The following is a 23,504-nucleotide window of genomic DNA, read 5'->3' as shown; positions in this document are numbered from 1 at the left end:
GGCAGAAGAAAAAAGAAGACTGTAAAAGATGAAAACAACCACAGAAGAGGAAAACCGAAAAGAAACAAAGGAGGCTTGTGAAACAAGAAGGTTTGGGATGCTGCCACAGTGATGCCTTTGATGCCGTGTGTAATTTCATTTTGAATACTCAACGAGTACCAACGAGTACCATTTGATTTGGTATTTAAAATTCTTTGTCATTTCGTTAAGTTAAAACTTGAATTTTCAAAATTATTCCCGTCAAGTTATTACGGCAGTCTGGAATACAGGCTCAAAAGCATATTACTTGTAGTTAAATTGAATGTTTTACGTATCATTGCCATTTAATTTCTCTAATTTTAATATTAAAATTCACAGCTTAGCTTAATAACATTTAACAGTATCTACGTGTCATTCTTGTCCAATGCCCCAAAGTGGGTACATGCCAGGCATCTAGGAAAGCAAAGCAAAGCAACGGCTGCCCAGCTCCGCACTGCCTTGAAGTCTGGTCCATTGTTATTATTATTTCCGGCTACGAGACTACCTGAATGCTTAACTAACACACTTGATGATGCTGCCACCCGGTTCTTGGCCGATCCCCCTTTGTGGGCGAGTGCCAGGAAAGCTAAAGGCTCATCATGATCATAATCAAGTCTGGTCCCACTTGTGCGAGGCTGCCGTAGCCTTACCTTTTTGTTTTTAATTATGCTCCTTCTATTACTCGCTGAACACGTTTAGGCTTAGTGGGCATTCTGGCGGCCGCCACGACTGAGCGCTTCTCCGCGCACGTACCTTCCAATCATCTGGTCCGAGGTGTCGTGTATCTCGATGTAATCGTACGAGCAGTTGGACGAGTCCTCGAGCACGAAGTGCGTGAAACTGAGTCGCACCGCGTGGCCCGGCGGGGCACGCAGGATCCAGCGGCACATCACGTTGTGCCGGTAAGCCTCCCCGGTGCCCCCGCTGGCACCGTCGTCTCCGCCGTCGCTGTGATCGCTGGCGGCGGAACGAGTCGCAGGGCTCGCCAGGCTGCCAGACTCGGTGAGCACGCCACCGCAGCCTAGGAAGGTAATAATCATCGCTTATTAATTATTAGAGAGATCCCTATGTTGCGTCCTGCGTGCTACGTTGTCGCTTCTTGAGTCCATGTCTTTTACGCACAACACTATACCCACTAATGGCGAACCAACAGGTCGAAATAGCTGCCGTGGTGAAGTATGCCTCATAGAGCATCATAACAGTGAGGACTCTACAAATCATGATACGTTACGTATACGTACAAATTACGTAAAGCTGCGTAACACTCGGCGCTTCACAATGACATAAGATCGTCACTTAAATGCTGCCCAGAAAGAAATCGACTATTTTTAAAATATTTACGGTGAATATAAAAGTGGACATAACACTTCGCATTGCCAAAACTAATTTGCAAACTCTCCGCCATAGTGGTGCAGCGGTTATGGTGCTTGCTGCTTGGCTGCTGACTCAAAGGTCGCGGGTTAGATCCCGGCTGCAGTGGTCACATTTAAATGGAGGCAAAATGGTAGAGGCCTGTGTACTGTGTGACGTCGGCACACATTGAAAAACACCAGACGGTCAAAATTTCCGGAGCCCTCCACTGGAGCGTCGCTTATAATCATATTGTTACGTGAGTAACGAGACAAAGTATTGCGAATATATTCGAAAAATATATTTGCAAGAGCGGTTGCAGCACTGGCCAGTCTGGCCCCGAGCTCGAGCAGCCAGCGAGCCTCATCTTCCTCGTCGGGCGCACACGCGCATTCGCACTATGGTTTGTGGCAGCCTACAGGTAGCATAACCCCCGTCGGCAAAGGCGCCGTCTCGGCGCATCTAGATGTCAAGATCATTGGGCGAGTGGTACTGCTTCAGGCGTGCGACGTGTACGATGTCGGTGGCCCTAGGGGTGGATGAAGACGGCGAGGCAGCAGGAGTGATTTCATAAGTGACGGGAGTCACCTCACGAAGCACTCTGTAGGGCCCTGTGTACCGAGAGAGCAGCTTGTCAGACAGGCCAACGTGCCTGGTCGGAGACCACAGCAGAACCAACGAACCGGGCGAAAAGTGCACATCGCGGTGTCGTTGGTCGTACCGACGCCGTTGGTTTGCTTGGGAGGTCAGAAGGCGAGCACGAGCGGTTTCGCGTGCGTGGGCGGCCCGGCTGATGGCGTCCAGAGCATATTGTGAAGTTGGAGCTGCTGGTAACGGAATCGTCGTATCGAGGGGTAATGTGGGTTCGCGGCCGAACAGCAAGAAAAAAGGGGAGTAACCAGCCGTGTCGTGGCGCGAAGAATTGTAGGCAAATGTCACGTATGGTAAAGCGATGTCCCAGTCAGAGTGATCTGAGGAAACGTACTTTGCAAGCATGTCAGTTAGGGTTCGGTTCAGGCGTTCTGTGAGGCCATTTGTTTGCGGATGGTACGACGTAGTGAGCTTGTGGCGTGTTGCACAAGAGCGTAGGATGTCCGCTATGACTTTCGATAGAAATGTGCGGCCTCGGTCCGTGAGCAGCTGGCGTGGAGCACCATGTTGCAAGATCACGTCGTGTAGAAGAAAATCGGCGACGTCAGTGGCGCAACTTGTTGGAAGGGCGCGTGTGATTGCGTAGCGTGTGGCGTAGTCTGTGGCCACAGCTATCCACCTGTTGCCAGCAGAAGACAGAGGAAAAGGGCCGAGTAAGTCCAAGCCGACGCGAAAGAAAGGTTCCGTAGAAATATCGAGTGGTTGAAGGCGCCCAGCCGGAAGCGTCGATGGTGTTTTGCGGCGCTGACATTCCTCACACGCCGCGACGTATCTTCTGACGGACCGTGCCAGACCTGGCCAATAGAAGCGACGGCGAATCCGGTCGTATGTGCGGGACACACCCAGGTGACCGGCAGTAGGAACGTCATGAAGTTCGTGGAGTACAGCCAAGCGGAGGTGTTTGGGTATGGCAAGCAGCAGAGATGGGCCGTCTGGATGGAAGTTATGCCGGTATAATGTGCCATTCTGGAGTACGAACGAGCGATAGGATCGGTTCGATGGGGAGGAGTCGAGGCGCTCAATGATAGCTCGTAGGGCTGCATCACGGCGTTGCTCGTCGGCTATGTGGTTCAGTTGAGAAACGGAGCACACGCAGGCGTCGTTGTCAGGTATGGTGGCCGATGGGTCAACTGGATAGCGAGAAAGGCAATCGGCGTCCTGGTGCAGGCGTCCAGACTTGTATATCACAGAAAAGGTGTATTCTTGCAGTCGCAGAGCCCAGCGACCAAGTCGACCTGTAGGATCTCTTAAGGATGAAAGCCAGCAGAGCGCGTGGTGATCGGTGACGACGGAAAAGTGAGTGCCATATAAATATGGACGGAATTTTGAGACCGCCCAGACAAGAGCAAGGCATTCTCGCTCCGTGATCGAATAGTTACGCTCTGCAGGTGTAAGGAGGCGGCTAGCATACGCGATAACGCGGTCGTGTCCCTGTTGGCATTGGGCGAGAACGGCTCCGATACCGTGACCACTGGCATCAGTTCGGACCTCAGTTCGGGCAGATGGGTCAAAGTGGGCGAGGATAGGGGGCGTCGTCAAAAGTGTTATGAGGTGAGAGAAGGCGGCAGCTTGAGTGGACCCCCACGAAAATGGAACGCCTTTCTTCAAAAGATCGGTAAGTGGTTGGGCGATTGCCGCAAAATCTTTCACGAACCGCCTAAAGTAGGAGCAATATCTTGGTTTTAGCGCGTAAAAACTCACATATTTATAACATCACAACGAAAAGACCCGTACATACTTCTCAACTGCGTTTTTGAAGTCGGTGATATCTGTCCAAAAAGCAATAGCGTTCGGCAGTCTGTTCCACATTTCGGTCACATTTGGGAAGAATTCAGGTCAAAATGCATGAGTTTGGTATGGGTTTATGGCGTAGTTATGCTTGGTTGGTAAGTTTATTTTGCTTTGAGCGTTTAGCTATATTTGAACCTATAAGTCTTAAGTTTATCCGGCATGATCTAGAAAAAGAACATGGCTGATCCCTCTGTCATAGGAATCGATGAGACACGTAACTAAAACGTGTCATCACAGGAGTTGTTGAGCGTTCCTTGTGCATTGTTTCGGCACAAGAGCAAATTAATGGGTGTTATAGCAACAAATTGTATTGTCCACGCGAAAAAGCGACAGGCAGCTCTAGATAAGCAACGCTCTGCTCAATCGAGAAGGACGCGCGAAAGAAAAACACATACACAGGACGATCCCGAACTAACAACTGTCAAAGCTGACCCTTAAAGCGCGCTGCTCAAACACAAAGGAGGAGGCGCGAAACAAACGCAAAGGTATACAAAGGACGAGCGCGAGCTGGGAGAAATATGTGGGACTTAACGCCCCAAACCACGATATGTTTATAAGAGACGCCGTAGTGAAGCACTTCTGAAATTTAGACCACGTGGGGTTGTTTAACCTGCGCCTACTTCTAAGCACGTCAACGAGCACGAACTAACAAGTGCACCAATCACTTCATTGGTCTGAGCAGCAGGCTTCCTTCGCAAGCGCGGCCGCTGCTGCGAGCGAAGAGACCTTAATGTTTTCTAGAACTTTAACGCCAGCACAAGACGCACTAAGGGCCCGCGCACCGCAATGCTCGAAACTATACGACCTTCAAAGCGCACCTTCGCGCCTGTCACGCCATCGCGCTTGCTTTAACAAAAACACGCTGCATTCGCTCATCTCTGAGTACTGTCGACAGAAACTACTGTATATAAATAGCTTGCCGTGAGTATCTTTAAGAATGTTTGATTTGTGACCGAGCTGTTACTCGCTGCGCATTGTGGAGGGAGAACTTATATATCTTCGACTCCCGGCGAAGGAACATTGTTTTTTTTTATTTGCCATTTGTGAGTGTATAATGGGTAACGTGATGTATTGAAAATACGTCACTGGAGATTTGATGTATCCTGGTATAAAACACTTCGGTATTGAAAAAAAAAAAACGCCTCCAGCTTGTGTTTCTTTTTACACTGCTTGAGAGGATCCATGTTCCATCGCTTTACTATGAGCGTGATTCCATTATTTCATGAATAAAAATAACATCAATTGCTAGCCTAATTTCACCGCGTACAACACGTTATCTTTTTGGTCTAGAACAGGTGGCATGTCTTTTGAGTTAGCGCTCATAGCTTACCGATATCAACTGCCGTGTAGTTCGCCAAGAATCCGTGGTGTTCGTTGGAGTGGTCGGTGTGGAACACCAAGCGCAGCTGGTTGTACGTCGACGTAATGACAGGCGGCAGCGAAGAGCCGCAGTAGCGACCAACCCGAGTGGTGGACCCATTGCGGGCCAGTTCACTGATCTGTAAGAAGGAAATATACCAGCGCTGTGTTATCCCCTTAACAAACGAAATGATTCTGAACCACAACCCTTTTATGCGTGTGGGAACGACGCAAGTGCATGGTTGCATGCAGTAGGATAGACCAATTTATTGTAAAAGACTTGCAACGGTGGTCTATAGACAAGCACGTCTACCATGCACCCGGATGGCCATTTTGTTTTGAAATACCAAGGCGTGGAATGGTTGCGCCAAGTTGACATGGCAAACGGCGTCTCTTGGGACTTCGAAATACAATGAAGCACCTATTCACGCTGCTCCCGCTTACAAAAAGTCTGCGCACTGCTGCACCGTCTTCGTATTCAAAAAGAATCAGCGCAAGAGGAAAAAATACCCAGTACTGTCTGTGAAGATCAGAGCACGACGCGGGAATCGTGCCGATGTGATGCTGTCAGATTGCACAGATAATTCATTTGCAACGAAAAAAGTCGAGCTCGGCTGCCTGTGAATAATTGCAATCCTCAGGGAATACTTTGAGTGCGGTAAAATTATACGAGTAACTTCACTTACTGTGTGTATTCAAGCGTGACGCCAGCTATTCAGATTTGCAGCAGTAATTTGCCTGGACTATGGCTCTAGTATGCGGCACCAAATCGTTGCCGTACTATTTCGCAGGCTGCGTGTCAATAGTAAGAGATATCACGACTGAGGCGTGCATGCACGTATTGCACAGGTTGATGACAAATGTAATGGCGTACTATCACGATGAAATGAAACTTGAACAGCGGAAAGAGTGGTTTTCGACTCAGTCGAACTGTGACATACTTTGACTGTCGCTAGGTGAATCCTTGCTTTCAGCCGGCGTCACCGTAGCACTATAAAATCTTGCCCTGGCTGGCATATTCGCACCGCGTGTGTATTTCTTGCGCCAGGCATGGATGACTGGCAAATGATAAACACATGCGGTGCGTTAGAGCAAGCCGGAGCGCGATTCTAGCGCTACGATTACATCGGCTGAAACCACAAGCTTCGCCTCACTCAAGGCATGTCGCAGTTCGATTGAGTTGCAAGCCACGCTTTCAGCTGTTCACGTTGTTTGTTTCCATTGCGATAGTGCACACTTCATGAACTTGCTTCAGGAGACTGCAATGTGACGAGCTGTTGACTATACAGATTGATTGATTGATATGTGGGGTTTAACGTCCCAAAACCACCATATGATTATGAGAGATACCGTAGTGGAGGGCTCTGGAAATTATGACCACCTGGGGTTCTTTAACGTGCGCCCAAATCTGAGCACACAGGCCTACAACATTTCCGCCTCCATCGGAAATGCAGCCGCCACAGCCGGGATTCGATCCCGCGACCTGCGGATCAGCAGCCGAGTACCTTAGCCACTAGACCACCGCGGCGGGGCAGACTATACGGATTGTCGAGGAAGATCTTCTTGACGTTTCACAAGAAAACAGTGCAAATTTCTAGGAGAGGGAAATCGCCAAACATGCTTGCAGCCGGACTCGGATTGGAAAGTTGCGCGTGTGAATGGCGGAGCGTCTGCTATAGCATAACAGTTGAGAGTAATGCTTTGCCGCAGTTGCGACAGCTGGCGCGACGTTCTCCCTAAATATGGCGGTACAGACTGAACTCGCTGTGTTTTTGTGTATACATGCAGTAGGTGTAATTTAGTAGCCAACTTTCAATGTTAAATAACACGTAATAATAATAATAATAATAATAATAATAATAATAATAATAATAATAATAATAATAATAATAATAATAATAATAATAATAATAATAATAATAATAATAATAATAATAATAATAATAATAATAATAATAATAATAATAATAATAATAATAATCAATGACGGTCAAAGTGAAAACAACGTGAATTAGGGATGTGTGCAATATATATACTCTCTTATAAGAAAAAGATAGGCTCATTCGTTTACTAAAAAAAAAAAAAACCTCTTTTCCCGTCCACACTAATTCATTAAGCAGTTAGCTCATACGTGCTAATTTACAAGTAAAATCCGCAAATAGTCTTTCGTAGGCTTTCCACAGCGTAACTATCTAGCTTTTGTTTTCATTAGGTCATCTTTAACAAAGATGGGTCTAAGTGTTCTTTATCCTTGTTCGTGTTATGAATGCTACCCTCTTTGCAGCTTCTGCCTGATGGGGGTGTTTTTACAGGCCGATTGGGCAGGTGTAGACTGACCATCTGTTGAATGCATAAGTTGAACCCAAGGTGATGGAACTGGAAAAGGGAAAGTGGCTACCAGTCTGTTTTAGCCAGGAAAAAATCAAATGCGATGTTCACTTTTGGTACCTTTGCGATCATGAAAGATATTCGTTTTTCTTGCGTTAAAACATGATTATGTGCTGTGTTGTGCCGCAGAATTTGTCTATACTTAATTTAACCATCCTGAACACCAACAAAGTTATACTCATACAACGACTTTTACGGCTTTCCTTCACGCTTTAGAGACGTAAAATCCTAAAATTTTGTCACTGAAGTCCCGGTTAAAGGATTTTTCATCGATTAAAGTTTCAACCTACCCGGGAGCTTCATGTATTTTCTGCATTTCATTTCACGTGACACTTCGAACATGTAGTGATGGAAATGCTTCAATTCAGTAATTGCAATGACCACGCAGTAGTACGACAAACACTACAGGTTTTCCCGCTCAATTTAATCCAAGCGCCAATCAAATTAATCTAGGTGCCAGTCAATTTAATCCAGCTGCCACTGAAATTAATCCAGGTACCATTCATTTCAATCCAAGTGCCACTGAAATTAATCCAACCGCCAGCCGATTTAATCCGGACGCCAGTGAATTTAATCCTGATGACATTGTGACTTCAAAACGACCCAGAATTTTCGGGAATGCGTGGAGTGAATAGCTTCGGAGTGAATTTAACAGGGAAAAGCCATGAATGAGTCACTAGTGACACAATGTGACTCGCGCGACTGTATCACGTCTATCACCCGCGTAAGCACTAATCACACCTTCGACATGCATATCATAGGCAACGCCGTCCACACAGTAATAACTTTATACTTATTAACCAGGCCAATGATCTCATCACGAGTGACTTAGGTGACGTCCTCACGCATATCACCCACGCACACACTGTCTTAACCTTCCGTCATGCATATCGAATGAAACGTCTTTGAAAGGGCGGGATCTTGATACCTAAAACTCGGCCAAGTGCCGGATCACCAGTGACTCAGGGGACGTCATCACAAATATCACCCGCGCACGTTATTTGCTCGCCTGCCGGCATGCATGCCAAACGAAACGTCTTTGAGAGAGCAATAACGTGGTACCTATGACTCGGTCAACTGACTTGATCACTTGTGATTTAGGTGACGTCATCACGCCTATCACCCACGCACGCCAAGTCTAACCTGCCATCATGTATACCAAACGAAACGTCTTCGAGTGGCTAATAAATTGAACGCTGTCAATCGGCCTAGTGACGTGATCACTAGTGACTCGTGTGACGTCATCGCGTCTGACACCCACGCACGCAGTGTCTAACCTGAATTCATATATATCAAACGAAATGTCTTTGAGAGAGTAATAACTTGAACGCTGTCACAAGGCCCAGTGACGTCATCAAGTGACTGGCGTGACGTAATCTCTCCTAAGACTCACGCAAGCACTCTCTAATATGCCTTCATGCATATCAAACAAAACGTCTTTGAAAGGGTAATAACTTGAACGCTGGCACTAGGCCTAGTGACGTCATCACTAGTGACTCACGTGACGTCATCACGCCTATCACACACGCATGTGGTGTCCTAACCTGTCTTCGTGCATATCAAACGAAACGTCTTTGAGAGAGTAATAACTTGAACGCTGTCATTAGGCCTGGTGACGTCATCACTAGTGACTCAAGTGACGTCATCATGCCTATCACACACGCACGCGGTGTCCTAACCTGTCTTCATAAATATCAAACGAAACGTCTTTGAGAGTGTATTAACTTGAACGCTGTCACTTGGCCTAGTGACGTGATCACTAGTGACTCACGTGACGTCATCACACCTATCACACACGCACGTGGTGTCCTAACCTGCCTTCATGTATATCAAACGAAACGTCTTTGAGAGAGTAATACCTTAAATGCTCTCACTAGGCCTAGCGACGCGATTAATAGTGACTCATGTGACGTCATCACGTCTATCACACACGCACGCGCTGTCCTAACCTGTCTTCATGCATATCGAACGAAATGTCTATGAGAGAGCAATAATGTCATACATATGACTCGGCCAACCGACTTGATCACTAGTGACTTACGTGACGTCATCACGATTAACAGTCATGCAAGCACTCTCTAACGTGCTTTCATGAATATCAAACGAAACGAAATTGAGAGAACATTAACTTGAAGGCCGTTGCAGGCAGTGTCTGCTAGTAAAAAACTGACTTCTCGCGCTGCACAGCCGTTCACCAGCTAAGCAGTATATGTGGGCACCAGATCGCGCGTTTCGAATTCAGTCAAAGGCGTCTTTACATGGCTTTTGCTTGACTTGACACTTTTCTTGACTCGAGTAGATGCGATGGAAGCAACAGTACATTCAAGCAGCAGTGGGGTACAACCGAACATCAGCGTCCCACCACTCGTTGAGGGCAACGCTTCTCCTTCATTCAATAAATAGGAATATTAAAGGCGAAATGACAATTAAGCATTTTCCAAACCATACTCAATTACGCAACATTCAACCGATACCCTGACCTCTCTGCGACGCATTTACTCCAGCTCGTCGTGTGGGTAGATGTAGGCGTCTTTTTTGTTGCTTCTCGTGTTTCGTAGAATGCCTTGAAAATGCGGGCAGCCAGGCCACAATACTGTGAAGGGACAGGCGTTCTACACTAAACAGGCGCGCCTATTCCAAGCACACTAACCTATAAGAAACGGCGTGGCGTAGAATGGGGAAAGGTAGGCACGAGTCAGGCACAGCATTGAATGGCGCATCAGCAAATGGTCATTTGCAAATAGCAATAGTATGCATCTCAAGTATGGGGACTGCCCTCTATTACAACGGATTTGTTTCACAGGATAACCAGATGAAATAATAGTTGAGCCGAAGGAGTGGTAGACAAATCTTTTTGTAGCAAGCTTTGGAGCAGGCAGACCGTGCGTCTTATGCTTGATTAAGGATATAAAGTGTTAGGACTATAGCCGAATTATATGCAAATGCCTGTTTCGTTTCTTGTGCTCCTATCGTGTCATTTTGTAACATGAGCACAAATTAGAGGGCAAGGAGAGCTTTTATAGTGCTTTTAGAGTGCCTATATATGCCTATTTCGGACGTTGTAGCCTCAATTTGTATAGGTGCCTGTAAATGTCTGTTTTCAAAATCGATGCCTATATAAACGCTATTTACCCTGAAATTTTGCTTTCAAGTACTACTGGAGCCCGGTATTCATGTTACCCGGCAAAATATAGATTTCGGGACACTGTGGGGTGCAAACTACTACTCTTTATTTCACGAGTTACATTTAGAACGGTCAAACCCAGAAGGCATTTTAGCCAAGAAGAAGGTAGATTAGCCTCTACACATGTATACCATCCATGTCGCGTCGTCTGCTCAGCCTCAGAGCAGGAGGTGCCTCTGTGCAGCGGCAGGAAGATGAAGAATGGTTGCGAAACTGTGGAGAGTCATCAGGGGAAGTAAGGAAGTAAATTGCAGATAAAAAAGCAATATTTATGTAGTTTTTGTTTTTTGTTTGTCATTTACATGTGGTGCTTCACTGGGTCACCTGAAAATATTTATTTAGGCAGTGGAAATTGTTGCCTGCCCAATGAAAAGTTTGTATCACTAGAAATTTTATTTTGATTATTAGAAGCTGCGAAAGCATAATCTCAGGAGGTGAGCTTGAAACCTTCACCACTAACTCCAAGTAGACTTCGTAAGTCCAATTCCTTCCCCGCTATTGGTATCAAATTCACTCGGAGCTGGAGCATCACACAACGTGCATGAGCACGTCATGCGCGCGTAAACTACACTCGCATGAGATGCCCATGTCGGTCTGTGCGTGCAAGCGGTGTTCTGCCGTCTCGATGTTCTTTTGTATTGTACTGCGAGTTTTTGTGGGATGGATCCCTATCTGCGCGCACGTTTGGAGAGGCTGGCTTGGATAACGTATCCTTACCCCGATACACAGCGTCACACCGCTGCAACTTCTGTTAGGGACGATACACCAAAACCACGCCTAGCGTTGTGAATGCTGGCCCCGACACAATGCGCCAACTGCGAGAACACCAACGCAAACAAAATGGAGGCACCTTAGTCTCGCATCTCTCTCGATATGAAATTAAATAAATAAGGCGAATAGATTTCGCCTGTGTGTTCTAACATTTTTGTCAACTTTCATGCTTCTATTTAGGCAACCGCTTGTACAAATTACACACGTTGTCTCAAATAGTTCTCGCAGTGTCACGTACTACTTTGACATATGCTGGACCATTCTATCACCTTCACCATGTTGGGGCGCACGCCCATGAGATGAAGGTCAAGCCGTGTTCAGTTTGGCCTATCACCACTTTATGCCATGCCTAGTACTGGAAATCTTGGTAAATGAGATCTTGGGCGCCCAGTGCATTCATTCCTTTCCGCTTCTCAAAACTCTTAAATTTGTGTAACGACCCTTAAGGTGTTCACAGGCGGAAAAAAAATTGAGCCTGTGTGATTAGGCCAAGTTAATACGCCGGAAAAAAATCTTTTTGGCGCCTGGCACTCTATTTGCGCATGTATAGCCCTTCTTAGCGATGGCACACAGAAAGAGACCCAGAAGCATGTTTCTTCGATGGTGCACACTTAACTGACCATGCTGAACTAGAAATGAAGAGACCGTGTTCTGCGAACCCCCCGGAAAAACGCATGTTTATGCTAAAACATTACGCGTTTCTACCATTATAAACTAGAACATTTTTGCTTGCTTTCATGTCGTAGAGACAGATCCCACACCTGTTTATTGGAAAATTTGAGTTTTGTCAAAGGTTATTCTGCCTATATTCACAGTTTTGGAAGCCTGAAACAGTGTTTTGGCCACCTATTTTTGGTGCCTAAATCCCGGTTTTTTAGTGCTTATAGAGCTGGCCTCTATAGTTACGACCTACCTGACATGTTTTCGCAATGTCGAAGCAAAGATGATGCCCATTTAAAACATCCATCGTACCTCAAGAAAAAAATTGTTGCTCTAATAACGCCGAGCTCGTTAAATTGGTTATGAAATGGGTGATGAAAGAGAACTGGGGCAAGTCCGTGAGAAACAAAATTTATTATTATACAGGCAAAGCAGTTTTCATGAACACGCACCCATAGTTGTGCAGCTAAGAAGTGTTCTACATATCAAGGCAGTCGAGGGTAGCTTGTACAAAAGTGTAATTGTGCCTATCATAAGCGGCACAGTCTACACGCTGGATGTGCTGCATTGAGCGGCCCGCGGCCTCAACCAGCAGAGCGCGGCGATGTTCTTTTTTAGAGATCCCTCCCTTGTGTCGTGAGGAGATCATCCCTCCGCTCGCTTAGGAATCTTTTTACACCTGCCTTGAACTTTGAGCAGAGCTCCTCAATCTGATTGAAGAAAGGGCTGTATGGCGGTAGCCACTTGACTGTGTGGTCGCTTGCCGCGAGGACAGCCTGTGCGGCGCGGCGGTGCGCTGGTGCGTTGTCAAACAGGAACACTGCCTGTATTCCTGGTTCCTGCTGTGAAATTTTACTCGACACTTCTGCGAGAAAGTCGTTGAAGACAGCCCAGTGGACCTTGTCGGCAATTGCCCAGTGGAGAAGGCCATTTGCTGACATGCAGGCTTTAACATTTACATTCGCCCCCTTCGCACTAGTTGACAAACGGCATTCTGGAGCACCTCGTTTCGCCCTACCGAAACTGCGCGAGCACCATACGTTGAAGTTGGTCTCGTCGATGTAGTATCGTCTTAGCGTAGTTCCCTCGCTCTGAAGCCAAAGGGCATATCGGCACCGCAGCTGTTTAACGTCGGCGCGATTTCTATCTACTGGGCTCGGGGTCAGCAGCTTCACCGAATAACCATGGCCATCGGGAAGCCGATCAATCGTCGACGTGCTCACTTCAATGTTAGACATCTCATCTTTGAGAGCTCTTTTTATTTGTTCCAGTGTGAAGGATGGGTTTTACTTTACGATTCGTTGCAGGGCGTCCACCACGTCCGGTCCAAATTTCCTCGACGAACCACCACGTGTTTTAGCTGTGTCACGATCACTAGGGGCAATAGAATGCACGGTCTTTATATTGATTTTGAGTGTTTCGGAGCGCACTTTTAAATCACCTCCACGCCTGTGAACATCTATTATACGGCAACGATCTACAGGAGAAACGCGAGCGTACTTTTTCTTCGGTTCATCAGGCGCCTTCCGTGGCCTTCCGGGCTGCCGAGAGTCTCAGTCTTCCATAGCACCAGTGGTCGAAGCGCAAACTTTCACTTATTCTGAGGACTGCAAAAGCGGTCACCTAACGATGACTTGGGCGGAAACTTGAAACTACGCCGGCTTGTCGCTCGCGTCGCACCACGTCGTCCCGTCGTCTGCGCGAAACAGACTCGCCGAAAACAGCTACGACACACTGTCGTCTGCTGCACTTTTACTTCAAGCAATTGCTTCAATTCATAAATAACCAGCATTAGGGTATTCTAGCACGAATTAAAAGGTATCTTCAATTCTTAGATTCATTATTTTGTGGGATTGCCGTCTGCACAATCGTCTGCATGACTGCCCGTCGTCTGCATGACGACGGGCAGACGATCTACAATGCAGATGACAATCCCACGAAATAATGAATCGAAGAATTGAAGATACGTTTTAATTCGTGCAGCGCGAGAAGTCAATTTTTTTACTAGCAGACGCTGCCTGCAACGGCATTCAAGTTAATGTTCTCTTAATGACGTTTCGTTTGATATTCATGAAAGCACGTTAGACAGTGCTTGCTTGACTGTTAGTCGTGATGACGTCGCGTAAGTCACTAGTGATCAGGTCGGTTAGCCGAGTCATAAGTATGACATTATTGCTCTCTCACAGACGTTTCGTTCGATATGCATGAAGACAGGTTAGGACAGCGCGTGCGTGTGTGATAGACGTGATGACGTCACATGAGTCACTAGTAATCACGTCGCTAGGCCTAGTGAGAGCATTCAAGGTATTACTCTCTCAAAGACGTTTTGTTTGATATTTATGAAGACAGTTTAGGACACCGCGTGCGTGTGGGATGGGCATGATGACGTCACTTGAGTCACTAGTTATGACGTCACTAAGCCTAGTGACAGCGTTCAAGTTATTACTCTCTCAAAGACGTTTCGTTTGATATGCATGAAGACAGGTTAGGACACCACGTGCGTGTGTGATGGGCATGATGACGTCACTTGAGTCACTAGTTATGACGTCACTAAGCCTAGTGACAGCGTTCAAGTTATTACTCTCTCAAAGACGTTTTGTTTGACATGCAGGAAGACAGGGTAGGACACCACGTGCGTGTGTGATGGGCGTAATGACGTCACGTGAGTCACTAGTGATGACGTCACTAGGCCTAGTAACATCGTTTAAGTTATTACTCTTTCAGAGACGTTTTGTTTGATATGCATGAAGGCACAATAAAGAGTGCTTGCATGTTTTTTAGGTGAGATGACGACACGCCAGTCACTAGTGATGACGTCACTGGGCCAAGTGACAGCGTTCAAGTTATTATCCTCTCAAAGACGTTTTGTTTGACATGCATGAAGGCACATTAGAGAGTGCTTGCGTGAGTCTTAGGTGAAATGACGTCCCGCTAGTCACTAGTGATCACGTCACTAGGCCAAGTGACAGCGTTCGAGTTATTACACTCTCAAAGACGTTTCGTTTGATATGCATGAAGACAAGTTAGGACACCACGTGCGTGTGTGATAGGCGTGACTACGTCACTTGAGTCACTAGTGATGACGTCACTAGGCCTAGTGACAGTGTTCAAGTTATTACTCTCTCAAAGACATTTCGTTTGATATGCATGAAGACATGTTAGGACACCACGTGCGTGTGTGATAGGCGTGATGACGTCACGTGAGTCACTAGTGATGACTTCACTCGGCCTAGTGCCAGCATTCAAGTAATTACCCTTTCAAAGACGTTTTGTTTGATATGCACGAAGGCACATTAGAGAGTGCTTGCGTGAGTCTTAGGCGAGATGACGTCACGCCAGTCTCTAGTGATGACGTCACAGGGCCTTGTGACAGCGTTCAAGTTATTACTCTCTCAAAGACGTTTCCTTTGATATATACGAACTCAGGTTATACACTGCGTACGTGGGTGTCAGACGCGATGACGTCACACGAGTCACTAGTGATCACGTCACTAGGCCGATTGACAGCGTTCAATTTATTAGCCTCTCGAAGACGTTTCGTTTGGTATACATGATGGCAGGTTAGACATTGCGTGCGCGGGTGATAGGCGTGATGATGTCACCTAAATCACAAGTGATCAAGTCAGTTGGCCGAGTCATAGGTACCACGTTATTGCTCTCTCAAAGACGTTTCGTTGGGCATGCATGCCGGCAGGCGAGTAAATAACGTGCGCGGGTGATATTTGTGATGACGTCCTGAATCACTGGTGATCCGGTGACTTGGCCGAGTTTTAGGTATGTATCAAGATCCCGCCCTTTCAAAGACGTTTCATTCGATATGCATGACGGAAGGTTAAGACAGTGTGTGCGTGGGTGATATGCGTGAGGACGTCACCTAAGTCACTCGTGATGAGATCATTGGCCTGGTTAATAAGTATAAAGTTATTATTGTGTGTACGGCGTTGCCTTTGATATGCATGTCGAAGGTGTGAATAGTGCTTACACGGGTGGTAGGCGTGATTAAGTCACGCGAGTCACATTGTGTCATTAGTGACTCATTCATGGTTTTTCCCTGTTAAATTCACTCCAAAGCTATTCACTCCACGCATTCCCGAAAATTCTGGGTCGTTTTGAAGTCACAATGTCATCACGATTAAATTCACTGGCGTCCGGATTAAATCGGCTGGCGGTTGGATTAATTTCAGCGGCACTTGGATTAAAATGAATGGCACATGGATTAATTTCAGTGGCGGCTGGATTAAATTGACTGGCGCCTAGATTAATTTGACTGGCGCTTGGATTAAATTGAGCGGGAAAACCTGTAGATAATACTTTATGCTGCCAAGTTCTCTGTTCACCAAGCTCGCAAGGAGGAAGAGCCTGCATAAGTAGAACTGCTTTTGCGGAGGAATGTATACCATTTAGCGATGAGACAAAAACTGTGGTACGCGCCGAGGTCTTTGCACCAATTCAGCTTGAAGAGGCGTATAAAGTACCTCATTAAAAACATCTTTTCGTTCAGCTGACTGAGGCAGGAAGTTACAGAAGCAAACCAATTATTATGAGTCTTTGCGCTTAGAGAACAATTTTTACTAAATACCTGGTGCAGAGTGTAGAGGAACGTTTCGAGACAGGCCTTAGTTATGAAGTTGATCTTTGCATCAGGGTGAATTTTCCCAACTATAAAGCTTTCCTTCGCACAGAAGGAAATCCTTATATGGTTTGCTGAATAGACTTGAAGTACATTCGGTGGGAGAACCATTGCTTTTTGCATGACCCTGTTCCTTGAGCCACTCTGCCGATCTTACATGATATGAGATTAAAGAAATGATGGGAGCACTTTTCCTAGCTCATACAGTGACCATATTAAAAGAGAGAAAGTGTTGAGCAGATTACACAAGATAACTTATAGTGGTTCATCTAGCCCACCTGGGTTACACGTTTTCATTATTGTGCTGCTCTCTGCAGAGTGCATTAGACAAGAGAAGATCACAGAACAGCTCTCATTCTGCGTAATTCAATGCAAATGTCACCACATTCACTGTAGGCTCAGCGCTGTATATCTGTGTGCACCAACCTCAAGATAGTCGTAGTTGCAGTTGTCATCGTTTTCGACGTCGAATGTCTGGAAAGCGAGCTTGATGACGTTGCCCGGTGGCACCAGGATGGTGTAGTTGCAATGCCGGTTGCGAGGATACACCGAAGGGTAACGAGGCGATGTAAGCTCGCCCTGAAGTCCCGTCCACCGACCACCACACACTGCGAAAGACGTTCGGCAACACAGAACATTTGTTTTGCGTGTTTTGTAGCTGAAAGACTAATACATTTCACAGAAATGAATCAGGCTTCATTGTTACCAACAGGATGACTCTTCGGCCTTGAGAATGTTAGGCTCAGGAAATAGAATAAGGTGTGATCACTAAAGCCCTCAAGACATGCAAACTTCCGTAAGGAGACGAGGGATGCAAATAGTAAGCATGTAAAAAGCTTCAGTGCCGTTCTTCTGAGTGATCCGCTCTTGAAACATAGTCATATGTGTACTTAGAGATTAGTGACGGAGCTATATAAAAACGGAACACTTGCAGCTTATGTGCTTGGAGTAATGTAATTACTCAGGACTACAAAGCTTGCTTCCTGACTGATCAGTTCACTTATTCAACGCTATACGTCAGGCGTCTCAAGCCCACCTCAGCTAGTGGGCGTGAGTCACGTAATTTAGTTGAACAAGTGCAAGAACGGGGGCAAGAGTTCTTGAAGAAGGCAAGAGCGAACGCTCACATCTGAAAGATGACCTTTTCCATAACTTCATATATGGGTCATAATGAAGGGGGTTCGACGTCAAAACTCGGCACCGGTGTCAAGGATGAATTTTATCAGCAGACCCTAACTTTGAAACAATTCTTCTGCCACGGTTATGTTTCAGGTCATGGTGACAGTACGGGGTTCCTTACATAAAAATGGTTAGAACTAGTATCATCTGTGTACCTTACTTGAATGAACTCAGTGTTTCTAACCATGCAAACATAATGCTCGGCAGCGCTTAGCTGCGACGAGAGAAGAAATGCCCAAAATATCTCCTTGTGCGGAAATGATCCTCATTGGTCAATCACAGCTGTTAATCCTCGACACCTCCAGCAAGGAGAATATTGTTCGCTCAAGTAGGCAATTGCGAACATAACGACCATCCTAGCCTCTTGAAGTATCGCCAGGCCATGGCGGTATGTTGGGGAAGGCTGGCAGGCCACTTGTTCGAGACCCCTGCCAGAAGTGGCATAAGTAAAATAAGTGCTGTTACCACAGGCCTCTCAGCTTCAGTGGTGCCATAATAATGTTTTTCTGGAGGTGCAGGTGGAAGACGTTTATTCATCATTTATGTATGTTTGTACGTACATGTGAATATGTGTGCCTACGTTTTAACCCACCGGCAAAACGGCAAAAACCACTCAGGTTTTAGAAGAGCTCTCATTAGCCTATATAGCCGCAGAGAGAAATGTGTGAACCGCACGTGCAGAGCAAAACGCTGAAGTTCCACTTTCCACTGCATTCTTACAAAAGGGATTCTTTCAGTTTATCATCGCTTGCTTTCAGAATGTGCCACCGAGTTGCTTGGGTGGAACTTTTTTTTCAAAGGCAGGCTTCCAAAGTGGAGGCAATTTCGGTTTGCAAGCCAATTATGCCCATTTTGTTTAGAACAGCATTGTGAGCTTCACGTACTCTTTTAGTATAAAGAGTCTTAACGAGGCGCTGTTAATTCGCATTAAAAAGTAGTTCTCACCTACATTGTCAAAAGTACTCAGCAGGAATAGCTCCTAGAATGCATGGTGGACGCATGAGTTCACGACATTCCCACTTCAAGACGCCCCATAGTCTCTGGCTACATCTTTGGTTTCCACAGGAAAACACTTGAAGAAATACTTCTTATTTGTGTGAACCACCACCGAAAGCATTTTGTTCAAATTATCTCACATTGTATACCAAAGCGTGTTTGTTCAAAAGCGTTAGAGAGATGAGTATAATGACCATCAACTACATACTGTGTAAAAGTACGCAATATTCTTCTTTGATTATAATTTTGTTAAAAAAGGATATTCATGAATCTGGGAGTAGTCATTTACGACCAGCTCATAAATTAGTAAAAAAGCTTGGCACTAGCTTTTCATTTAGTTTTCCATTAACTTTGTGCGGCGATGTACAGTATGATTAACTGACAAATTAACTCCTATGTGTTTTTTCAATACCCCGATTGTGCGTTGGAAGACTGGGAACGGTCATGCCATTATGTAAACGTTCTATAAACGAGCTATTTTCTCACACGGTACAGTATGGTTCTCGCGCTAATTTTGACCAATTTATATGTGGCGAGAACGTTTGTTTTAGAACACGTTTAAAGCAGCAAATATATCGTATTTTGGCACAGGACAACACATTTAAAATTCTGGCTAGTAATAGCTACATTTTTGAGGTAAATTTGATCTTCGGGAGCATTTTACATGTAGCAAAACCAATGTGGCACAATCTCAAAACAGGGCGCGTAGGAGAAGCGCCAACTGACATAGCGTATGACCAGCAACATCCCATAAAGAAGAATAATAAAAAAAAATACGTGTCACAGAGACCATACCACACTCTAAAAACAAATATTATGTGGTACTACTTTTGGCAAGTCTTGAATTTTCATGTATATGATTCCCTTTACAAAGCCATCTTAAGCCTTTTTTTGCTTGCAAGATTATACGAAAAGAGCACAAGACTTTCTGAAAAAAAAATTCACGAGTCTCTTTAAAGGAAGTCGTATGCGTGGGAAGTGATAACCCTCGAAAAAGATCCAAAGGATTCTTTTTTTATTTCTTCGAGTGTCGAGAAGACAACGCAAAACTTAGTCGCTGAAGGTGTGTAGATCTTCACAGTAATATGTATGCCAGCTCATTCGTGTGTTTCGCCATCGCCGTGTTATACTGAAGGGCACTAGTTAAGGAAGTCTTTACTTATGCCAAACTGGATGCTGCGTACATTACAAAGTCGTCGGGACATCTGCTTTATAAAACGAAACAAAAGGCTAATTAAACATTGAATTGTAATAAAGGTGGTTTTCATCCCCTACTTTACGAGAATAAGTTGCACTATGAACGCGCACCTAATCCTAGAAGTTCTTGTACCATTAAACTAGGCAATGAAGTGCAACTCAAGACGATTGTGTCAGCCTGTGTGACAGTGACCGAGGTTTTCTCGGCACACTCATGTAGTCACTAATTTCCGTCTTTTCATCGCCCGTGTATTGCTGATGCGATAATTTTTCCTCTTTCGTAGGGACCTTTGCTGATGAATATGCAGCGTGAACTGGCGCTTGTGAATCAGGCCATCAGTTATATCAATGTGTTTCTGCTGCCTATATTTACACGTACGTTTATCCCATCAGGCCATGAAATTTATTCGAAGTAGTGTCTGCAACAAAGTCTCAATGAATTACTAGTATGCTTCTTACCCAGTATATTCCTGCTACTACAGTATACTTCAACGTGCCATTCATTATGAACATCCCACGACTGCAACATTTCTCGTTATTCGGTCAGCCAGAACCAACGTTTAACCCTTATTTCGAGCCGCAATGCTGCATTTCCAAGTGAACACGCTACAGACCTTAGGCACCATATGATGCACGCTCTTCTAGTGGCCCAAATTTATTGCAAGACATTCTCCACCACAACCTTACCTGTCTCGTAGAGTGCGCTGAAGCCCTGGAGGCGCGTGTTCTCGTCCGTCTTGAAGCGGAGAAAAAGCGAGCTGCCCGTTGAGAGCACGGGAGAAGGTACGTAGTCGCCACACACACGACGCAGGAGCGGTGAACGATCGTCGCTGCCGTCGTAGATCTGCAGAGACCACAGCCTATAGTGTAGACTCTCAGTTGTAAACACCTCCGGAAACAATTTCTCGGTAATGCTGGACTCGAACCCACGTACGCGCTATCCTAAGGCGAGGGTCATAAAGACTTGTCTTGTCCAGGCACGCTAGCGTTGCATAGCATAGACTTGTACAGTGTAGTATGGCAACGAGAATGTAAAAGGCAGTTCAGGGTGAGAAGAGAGATCATTAGGGGAGAGAGTGAAGCATTGGACTGGAAGAATAAAAAAGAGGAATAGAAAACAAAGGCAGACATGGGAATGGAGAGATTAAAATAAAAGAAATTAAATGGCTTAAGTGAGAGAAATGTAGAAAGAAAGAAGAAGCAAGCGAGAAACACAAGAAGTGACACAAAGGAAGGGGAGAAGCATGAAGCAAACGATGTTTCAGCTCGATCAACTAACGTGCACAAAACCTGACGAGGGGCGAAGGATGCATCGCAAGCCGATGTTTCTCACAGCAAAATGGCCGCTAATGAGCTATGAGAGACAGAAAAGGAAAAAGAATCTGACCGAGTTATTTGCCGCATTATTTTGAGATAAAATTTTTCGATCAGATTATGAAGGTAAGATCTACGTGAAAATCAGAGAGGTTTTTTTTTTTGATGAGTCACCAGTGGTGCCGGACGTGAAACCGGGCGAGTAGAAGTGTTTCACTTTTACTAAAGTCATCGGCTATTTTTGGGCCAACTGTTATCTTCTCTATTCTTAAACAACTGGTGGCGAGTACAGCATCGTCACATCGGAGACATGTTTCAAGAAGTGGTGTTTCAAATAAATGACCTTACCGTTGAAATGCCTGCTTGTGTCTCTGATTTCAGTTAAGAAACTTGAGTGTCATGGTAAATTTCGACATCACTGCTAAGTCAAACATGATGCTTTTGGTAATAAAGATGTGCCTTTAACTCATTATATGCATACCATGACTGGTGGCGAGCAGTGGGAAATTCATCCAATTTTCGTGGCACATAACAATTTACGATGTACCATGACGACTACTTGACACGCCGACAACCGAGGCTCTAAGGTGTTTTGCCTCTAATAGTACAGCCATTCGAGTATGCTTAACCAACAACACAAACATTTTAGCAAGGTTTAGAAACGGTGCTCTAGCGTCTGCTTACGCTCTCAAAGCGAAACACCACACTTGCGTTTTTTCGTGCGTTACTTTCTCCACAATGCATTTCATGGTATTTATATTATGTGGTGGTAAGCAACTCCTAACATACGATGTTCATTGTCTGAAACCAAATGTAGAGAGGAATTTTATCTTTTCATCATAGGAATCTTTTCATCATAGATTCAGCACATAGAAGTACCGCCATCCAGCGGAAATTCCAAGGACTAAACGAGAGGTGGCACAAGCACACTTTTTTACGGCGTGCGCTTCGCGTCTACTTCCCATCTTCTCCCTGCCTCTAGTTCAAGGCTGTATACTAGTTCACTATATTGATGACACTGCGGCCGAACACTCGCTAAAGGTTGCTAAAACCAAGGAGGTTACGTCCAGCGAGTTTAACGTGGCAACCCTTCCTGCAGATAGTGCTCTAAGTGCGTCCTTCCGATGGTAGTTTTTTTTTTTTAGTAACGATTGAATTCAAGGCAAACTTTATTGAAAATAATGTCACCAATGCTCGTCTCTGTAAGTTTCTGTAAGTTATTTCATCAGAAACAACTATCTTTTTATTTATGACTAATGTGCGCGGCTTTCCTCCTCAATAGAAAAGGGTGCGCGCGTGCCACTCCTCTAGTCCGGCCATGGAGGTGGCTACCTACTACGACTACTACTAAATACATCGTGGATGCACGACCCACGGAATAGGGAGCTTCGCCCATAAAACTAGCAGTCATTCTGTGTGCGAATACAGCTGATAACCGAAGCTCCTAAGAAATGAGACGCAAACGACTATGCGCCTGATCTCGCTGCTGGCTTTCATGAAAGCGGCAGGGTGGGGAGGGCGTCTGTTGCCCTCGGTGGCGGAAATGACTGAGGGAGTGAGTGTCCGACGCGTGCTGCGAAGTGCAAGCCTGTCCACTGCGTCCAGACTACTGGGCGCACTGGAACCCCAAAAATGCCACTGCGTTGAAGACGACAGAGCGCAGTGATGGTTCGCGCGTTTGCCGGTTTGAGAGAAGAGGGCAAAGACGAAGAAAGAGAGAGACAGGTGCGTTACATATGAATAATGGCACGTATGACGACATTGGTCTGGGCGCTATCTGGATGCTATTGGTGATAAGGTCGGTGCGGTCACTATGCTGACTGCCTGCGCGCCCGCCCACGTGTCTATGGTGTAACGCCCTGTCCAAGACTATAAAAAGCCGGCAGTTATCTGTATCGATTGTCTTATGTTTCGATCTTTGTCGAATGAAACAATAAGCCACTGCTATCCAGTTCGCCAGGTGTCCGTCTTCCTGAGTCAAGTTAGCACAAGGTGGGAGAGAGGTACGAGCGGCGC

The 23,504-nt window shown here is 45.7% G+C and overlaps 1 protein-coding gene across 2 annotated transcripts in view; it reads right to left on the bottom strand.

The window, feature by feature from the left end:
• LOC119172937 (cubilin) overlaps nucleotides 1–23,504 on the bottom strand; it is a 284,534-nt gene that overhangs the window by 145,778 nt on the left and 115,252 nt on the right. For both annotated transcript variants that reach the window (XM_075893824.1, XM_075893825.1), the window contains exons 20-23: nucleotides 20,862–21,018; nucleotides 17,229–17,410; nucleotides 5,141–5,309; nucleotides 772–1,039 (exon numbers count right to left, since the gene is read on the bottom strand). In XM_075893824.1, coding sequence (XP_075749939.1) covers nucleotides 772–1,039; nucleotides 5,141–5,309; nucleotides 17,229–17,410; nucleotides 20,862–21,018 — 776 coding nt within the window. The remainder of the gene's footprint in view (nucleotides 1–771; nucleotides 1,040–5,140; nucleotides 5,310–17,228; nucleotides 17,411–20,861; nucleotides 21,019–23,504) is intronic.

The sequence above is a fragment of the Rhipicephalus microplus genome, chromosome 4 (genome assembly GCF_043290135.1).
Source record: "Rhipicephalus microplus isolate Deutch F79 chromosome 4, USDA_Rmic, whole genome shotgun sequence".
Taxonomy (NCBI): domain Eukaryota; kingdom Metazoa; phylum Arthropoda; class Arachnida; order Ixodida; family Ixodidae; genus Rhipicephalus; species Rhipicephalus microplus.
Note: the sequence above shows the minus strand (reverse complement) of the source record. Positions and strands in the feature narration are given on the sequence as shown.